Consider the following 7233-nt stretch of genomic DNA (forward strand, 5'->3'; position numbering starts at 1 on the left):
ACATTTTTTAATTAAACCTTAAAAATAATAAATTTTATTAATTATCAATTGATCTAATGAGATATAATATTAGATATTTTAAACAAAATGTTAAGTTTAAATTTTATTTTTTTAATTGAATGAACTAGATTGTAAGAGTTATATCGTAATACACCTCTATAGTATCTAATACATATTACTTAGTCAACGAATCTAATACATATAATAGTATAAAAGTTATAATAAAAATTTAATACATTAATCATATAAAAAACCTAGACTAAGTAAGAATTGATATTATTAAATTAAATGACATCGACCCAATAGAGAAATGGTAACATATATGTATATATTAATAGATATAAAATTAGGGGCTTTTGATGTCAATTTAATTAAAATATCAATTAATCCCACATTTTTTACATAAAACGCTGAATATTCTTTTACTTGAAATAAAGCCACCAACAATTTTATTTTATAAAAATATTTAAAAAATAAAAATATATGTATCAATAAAAACAATATTATGATCGAAACAATAAAGATATCGAATCCTACAATAACGTGATAAATGAGCAAATTAGGGTAACCAAGTAAAAATGGAAAGCCAAAGAAAAAATGTCTTCCAATGTGTGCCGTGATCAAGTTTTCCTCTGTTATATTAATGGATGCACTTTACCATTCGACTGTTAGCTGTTTTCGTTTTTCACGGGTATAAAACAACGTAGAAAGCAGCACGAGTGCTTTTGGCCTTAGGGGGTGAGTTTTAAACTGGTTGATCAACAACGATGGAAGGTGATATCAACCAGAAGCTGCTTAATGGAGCCGAAGAACCGACGCTTAGAGAAAAGATATGGACAGAGTCGAAGAAGATGTGGGTTGTGGCCGCCCCTGCAACCTTCACCAGGTTTTCGACCTTTGGTGTCACTGTAATCAGTCAAGCTTTCGTTGGTCATATCGGTCCTACTGAGCTTGCTGCTTATTCCCTTTGTTTCACTGTCCTTTTGAGGTTTGGCAATGGCATTTTGGTATGTTCTTATTTCATCAATCGCTTCCTTTTTTTCATCTCTTTTGGCTTTTACTTGGTTAACTAGGAGCAGGGTTTTGGCCTTTGTTGTTCGGGTTTCTTTTACTGATGAACTGAGATTTAATGGTGCATTTGATCATCTATCAACCATCAGTTTTTTTTTTCTTTTCTTTTTTTTTTGCTCTGTTTCTGGAAAAAAAAGGTTCAAGGATTTATATGCTATTTTGTTTTTGTTTTTGCTACCGCACTTCTTTTGGCTTGTTTCAGAGGAAGTATCATCATTTATGATTTACCCAAAGTAAAAAGTAGCACATGTAAGTGTTCTTCCTGTACGTGTTCCCAGTAACAAAAAAATTGAATACTGTGGACCTTGTATGAGTTGTCGTCATCAGTAAGAAGACATCTTTTGGCTTGGTTTGTGAAAGCCTAGACGACTTAACTTTTAAATTAACCTGAGATGATCAGTTGTTGGTTCTATGGCCTATAGGTTTATTTTGATTTCCATTCAACATCTAAAGTATTAACAATAATAGAACCTTTTTAGTTTAATCTAGCCATGGGGTTGAACTTCTCTGTGGTTTTTGGAGAAACGTTTTCATGTATCAGATATGCTCTGGATTTTGTTTCTCTGAATTCCGTTCTTTACTTTCAAGCTATGTTACCTTGACTCGGATCAGTGTCGAATATGAGTATATGTCTCTAAACACGAAATCATTGATGTTTTCGAGTTTATTTTGAATGTGCAGTTGGGGATGGCAAGTGCATTGGAAACACTATGTGGTCAAGCATTTGGTGCAAAACAATACCATATGCTGGGGATATACCTTCAAAGATCATGGCTGATTCTGTTCTTGACTGCATGTTGTCTTCTCCCTTTATACCTCTTCACCACCCCGATTTTAATAGCTTTAGGCCAAGATGAAAAGATTGCACATGTGTGTGGTTACATTAGCCGTTGGTTCATCTTCGTTGTCTTCTCTTTCATCATCTCCTTCACCTGCCAAATGTTCCTGCAAGCACAGAGCAAGAACATGATCATTGCATACTTGGCAGCGTTCTCCGTCGGGATCCATATCTTTCTTTCATGGCTTTTGACCGTGAAATTCAAGTACGGGCTCGCCGGAGCTTTGTTTTCCACCGTTTTGGCCTATTGGATACCCAATATAGGGCAGATTTTGTTTGTTACTTGTGGTGGGTGCAAAGGGACTTGGAAGGGTTTCTCAATGTTGGCTTTTAAGAATCTTTTCCCTTTAGTAAAGCTGTCCTTGTCATCTGGTGTTATGCTTTGGTAAGGTTTTTCAGTCCATTTATGACTCCCTAGACAGAACTTGTAGATAAAGATTCCTTACTTGAACTCGCATATATTGGATATCGGTATATGTTCGGTATTAGAGGTGTCCATGGACTAGGTCGAGTTCAAACTGGGTCCATATATGATTACATCATTCATATGACCCCCGAATTTTGTCCAATAACACAAACCTGTGTGGGCATGTTTGTATTTTTTTCTAACTGCTATATTTGGTTCATGTACTTAAAAGATAAATTTTGAAAAATCATATCCAAAATTTTGTTTTCATGGTCAGTCTCGAACTCTGGTACAATACGATCTTGGTTCTTCTAACGGGAAACATGAAAAATGCTCAGGTCGCCATTGATGCTCTTGCCATTTGGTAAGTCTTTCATGTTTCCCTATTGGATTCAAGGTTTCAATCATTTTGTTGGTTTCATCCTATTAATATGTAAATACTTTCTCCTTTGTAGCCTCAACATTAATGGATGGGAAATGATGATATCACTTGGTTTCTTGGCTGCTGCAAGGTATTATAAACTTAAACCTCGAAAAATTTATATTATGTATGTCGGTTGGGAAGTTGAATGTTCAATACGAGTATATGATAGGCTATGAGCTATGTTTTCTTGGTCTGGATTTTGACTGTATGAAAATAAGTATGAGCTATGTTTTTTTACATTGTTTTGTTGCACAAATTGCAGTGTGAGGGTGTCAAACGAGCTTGGGAGAGGAAGAGCCAAAGGTGCCAAGTTTTCGATCATAATAACGACTCTTACATCGCTTGCCATCGGCTGCGTGCTGTTTGTGGTGTTCTTATGTCTCCGAGGACGTTTAGCGTACATTTTCACCACCAGCGAGGAAGTGGCAGAAGCAGTTGCTGATTTATCTCCATTGTTGGCATGTTCCATTCTTCTAAACAGTGTTCAACCCGTGCTCTCCGGTAAATTCCCACCGTCGACATAGCAGTTATATCTTTGTATCGGTGTAAGATAAGAGTAAAGACTTTGTAGACTACATCTAACCGATTACATGCCTACCTATATCGACAGGGGTTGCTGTCGGAGCTGGATGGCAGAGCACCGTAGCATGGGTTAACATCGGCTCGTATTATATAGTTGGCATTCCCATTGGTGTTGTGCTTGGATACGTTTTGGATATGCATGTTAAGGTTGGATTTGCAAATCTATCATTTAGTAATCTGCAAAATATTTTGACCCTCATCCCGGGAATGGACCGAGGATGCTGGCGGAAACGATCAATCCCTGAAAATTTTAAATTTTCATATATAATTTAGATATTTTCTATTGATAGTCTATTTCCTTTCTCCTAATATTTTATAAATTCATCTCTCATAATATAAAATTTTGTGTATGCTGGTGTTGCTTATTATTTAATTTGTGTGTGCAGGGTGTTTGGGTTGGCATGTTGCTAGGAACATTGCTTCAAACCGTTGTTCTCGTCGTTATCACCTGCAAAACTGACTGGGATAGACAGGTAAATCTCCCATGAAAATGTTCCATCTTTTATTTTCATTCTAGTATTCAACTTATTAATTTGCAGGTGGTTTTAGCTCGAACTCGAATCAATAAATGGTTGGTACCCGAATCTAGAGAAGAGAACGACGGCGGTGTGGCTGCCTGAGAATCTCCATCTTCTCTTCTCATCTCTTGGAATTTGTTGCTTTGAACTTTGGTTCTAAAACGACCTCGTCACTGTTACAATTGTGGTGGTGATATTGATTTTCGTGGATATGAAAGAATTTGATAAACTTGCCTATCACAACAAATGTGTTGTTCAGTTTGCTTAATGCGACAGGAATATAATTAATATTTTATCTAATATGAATTATTAACATGTTTAAATCCCTCAACACTAAACTCAAAACATATCGTATCGTAATTGTTTGAATTTAGCATCATTTTAATAGAGAGTTTTTTTAAAGAGAAAATAATCTCAGTGACCAAAAATGCCTTATAATATACGATTTTAACAATTTTTTTTTGGATTTGTCAAAATGACCAACTAAATCGCAATGCGATCGATAATTCGCAACGCGATCTCTGGTATCGCAAATCAGTTTCCAGATTCGCAACGTGATTCTGACTATCGCATTGCGATTTCCCAAATTCGCGTTGCGATTTTCCTAATTCGTAATGCGAATACATAAATCGCAACGCGAATTTAGAAAATCGCAATGCGAATCTGACTATCGCAATGCGATTTACATAGCGCCATTCGTATTAACGCGTATTTTTTTTTTCAAATTTCAAACACGAATATATTAATATATCGGAACACTGAACCGTTCACAGTATATCCCGTAATCGCAACTCATAACCTAAAACCCTAAATCACAACTCGTCTCATCTCCATCTCTCACTCTCTAAGGCGACATCCGTCCCCATCTCCGACGAAATCAGTCCCCACGACGATAACAGTCTCCATCTCTGGCGAAATCATTCACGGTCAGAAATGGAAAATCAACCACCGAGGGTTAGTTTTTTTAATTATTTTTATTTTGAAATTTTTGCATTATTATTAGATTTTTCATATTGAAATTGATGATAAGTTTACTGGTGTTTTCAATAATAGATTAATCATTTCACTTAGATTGCTTATTATATTTATTCGATTGCTGCCAATACTGTTAAACTGTTTAGTCTTTAACCCTGTGAAGTTAGTATTTGTCTTTGTTTTGTCTTTTGGTTGAAGTAATGCAATCTATTCAAATTTCTTTCAATTTTAGTATTTGAAACCGAGAATGACTATCGCAACGCGAAAATGACTATCGCAATGCGAAAATGACTATCGCAATGCGAATTTGACTATCGCAACGAGAGAATCGCAATGCGATTTTCATTTCGCGTTGCGATTCTTGCGTTGCGATAGTCAAATTCGCGTTGCGATAGTCATTTTCGTGTTGCGATTTTCATTTTCGTGTTGCGATTTAAAGTTTCAGAAACTATTCTTCTTCTGCAAATTGAAACTTGAATGAATTGCATTACTTCAACCAAAAAACAAATACTAAATTCACAGTGTTGCAAATTTAAGTTTGAAGAATAAATTACTATTCTTTATGTTTATTGTTCATATCTTCACAGTGTAGTTTTTGGTATATCTAAATTGGTATGTTTATTGTTTTTGCAGAACTTTTATTCGGCTCAATTGACCTTAAGAAATAAAGTAAGCCTAGCCAAAACAATTGCGTCGAAGCTTTCACCTGCACAAAGAAAAATATTTGAGGATACTTGCTTCGGGCCATGGCTGAAAGTACAACATCCGGGTGGAGATGTTATGTTGACCCATCTGTTTCTTCAAACCATGACTAGCGATCTACTAGAGACTATACAACGTCATGATGAAGAGATATGGTTTGATTTTCCACCGGCGTATACGTGTTTTGGGCGGGATGAGTTTTGCTTAAACACCGGTCTACGCTTCGGACACGATGATGTAGATCGGTACACTAGACATATTACCCGCCTATCATGGTTTTCTCGGGTTTTTCCTGAGCAGTCAACGGAGAAGTCGAATTTACACGTGGAAGACTTGACGAGATTATTGAATAAGAAAGATGGTTTTACTCGGATGGATGACGTCGATGTTGTCCGAGTATGCCTTCTAATACTTTTGCAAGCTGACTTTTTAGGCAGAGAGGCCCGACAACCTATTCCTAATGATCTAATTAAATTGGTAGAGGACCTAAATGCATGGAACCTGTTTCCGTGGGGTTCATATCTATGGAGAGCTACATGGAATAAGTTGTCGTCTGCCTTTAATGATCGGAAAAGTTTGCGTGGCGATGGTTCCAAATACACTTTGTCAGGCTTTATTTGGGCCTTTAAGGTAATAATTTTTCTATAATGTTTCCAAAATTATAATTAATTCTTTAACAATTACTAATGTTTGTTATTATATTGTTTGTAGATTTGGATATTTGAGGCATTTCCCGCCATGTAGACATATGCATTAAAAACTTATAATGATATTCCTAGGGCTATTTCCTGGAAGAGGAAACGGTCCTTGCAGCAATGGGAAGATTTACTACCGTATACTACAATAAATAATATAAGTTAACACAAATACTACCATATGTTTATAAACAAGTTATTACTAGTACACGTTTAACTTTGTTTGAGCTTTTATATTGTTAGGAGGCAAACACTCCATTACAGAGGCTGACACCCATGGAAGCTGAGCTTGCCACTGATTGGTGGCAAGCTAGTAAGTTTTTTTTGATGGCACGGATGATGAGCAACCACCACTTCGAGAGCCATCACCTCATCGACCCGAATATACACCTCCACAACGAGAGTCATCACCTATTCTGTCACATCATCGAGCCTCTTCTCCACCATCACCTCATGATAGGCGACCGGCAAAGATGCCACGACGTTTATCTCCCTGTTCTCCACCTCCACCTCTACCTCCACCTCCACGGGGAGTTACGTAATGAGGTCAATGCCTTGCGTGAGGAGGTCGGTACTTTACGCGATGACAATGGTGCATGGAATGTTGAAGTGTCTACTTTAGGTGGTGAGGTAACAGTTCTACGTGAGATTGTAGCATCGTTGCAGAAAGAGGTTCATACTCTACGCAATGAGGTAAGTTTAATATTTTTCATATTTAACTTGATGATAAATTTACTCGTAATTTCACTTAGATTGCTTAGTAAATTCATTCGGTTGCTGCTAATACTGTTTAACTATTTATTCTTTAACCCTGTGAAGTTAGTATTTGTTTTTGGTTGTCTTTTGGTTGAAGTAATGCAATCCATTCAAGTTTCAATTTGCAGAAGAAGAATAGTTTACTATCGCAATACGAAAATGACTATCGCAACGCGAAAATGACTATCGCAATGAGAGAATCGCAATGCGAAAATGACTATCGCAATGCGAAAATGACTATCGCAATGCGAAAATGACTATCGCAA

General features: G+C 36.5%; 1 protein-coding gene across 2 annotated transcripts; it reads left to right on the forward strand.

Moving 5' to 3' along the window:
- Positions 1 to 742: 742 nt before the first annotated feature.
- LOC120183150 (protein DETOXIFICATION 21-like) lies at positions 743 to 4068 on the forward strand. Of its 2 annotated transcripts, XM_039187908.1 has the most exons (8): positions 743 to 1007; positions 1753 to 2294; positions 2593 to 2679; positions 2771 to 2827; positions 3002 to 3240; positions 3350 to 3468; positions 3708 to 3794; positions 3861 to 4068. In XM_039187908.1, exons 1-8 carry the CDS (start codon positions 768 to 770, stop codon positions 3939 to 3941), a joined length of 1452 nt encoding a protein of 483 aa, XP_039043839.1. In that variant the 5' UTR covers positions 743 to 767; the 3' UTR covers positions 3942 to 4068. The 2 variants fall into 2 exon arrangements, with proteins under 2 accessions (XP_039043839.1, XP_039043840.1); XM_039187909.1 differs by lacking the exon at positions 3861 to 4068 and having other exon boundaries at positions 3350 to 3502; positions 3678 to 3709.
- The last annotated feature ends 3165 nt before the right edge of the window (positions 4069 to 7233 follow it).

This window comes from Hibiscus syriacus, unplaced genomic scaffold, assembly GCF_006381635.1.
Source record: "Hibiscus syriacus cultivar Baekdansim isolate YM2019G1 unplaced genomic scaffold, ASM638163v2 tig00112738_pilon, whole genome shotgun sequence".
NCBI classification, from domain to species: Eukaryota; Viridiplantae; Streptophyta; class Magnoliopsida; order Malvales; family Malvaceae; genus Hibiscus; species Hibiscus syriacus.

Bases quoted from the DNA above. Each gene is read 5' to 3' on its own strand.
- LOC120183150 (XM_039187908.1), top strand. From the start codon at position 768: ATGGAAGGTGATATCAACCAGAAGCTGCTTAATGGAGCCGAAGAACCG. The intron at 2,295-2,592 runs GTAAGGTTTTTC...TTTCATGGTCAG, and splicing joins TCATCTGGTGTTATGCTTTG to TCTCGAACTCTGGTACAATA. The intron at 2,680-2,770 runs GTAAGTCTTTCA...TCTCCTTTGTAG, and splicing joins ATTGATGCTCTTGCCATTTG to CCTCAACATTAATGGATGGG.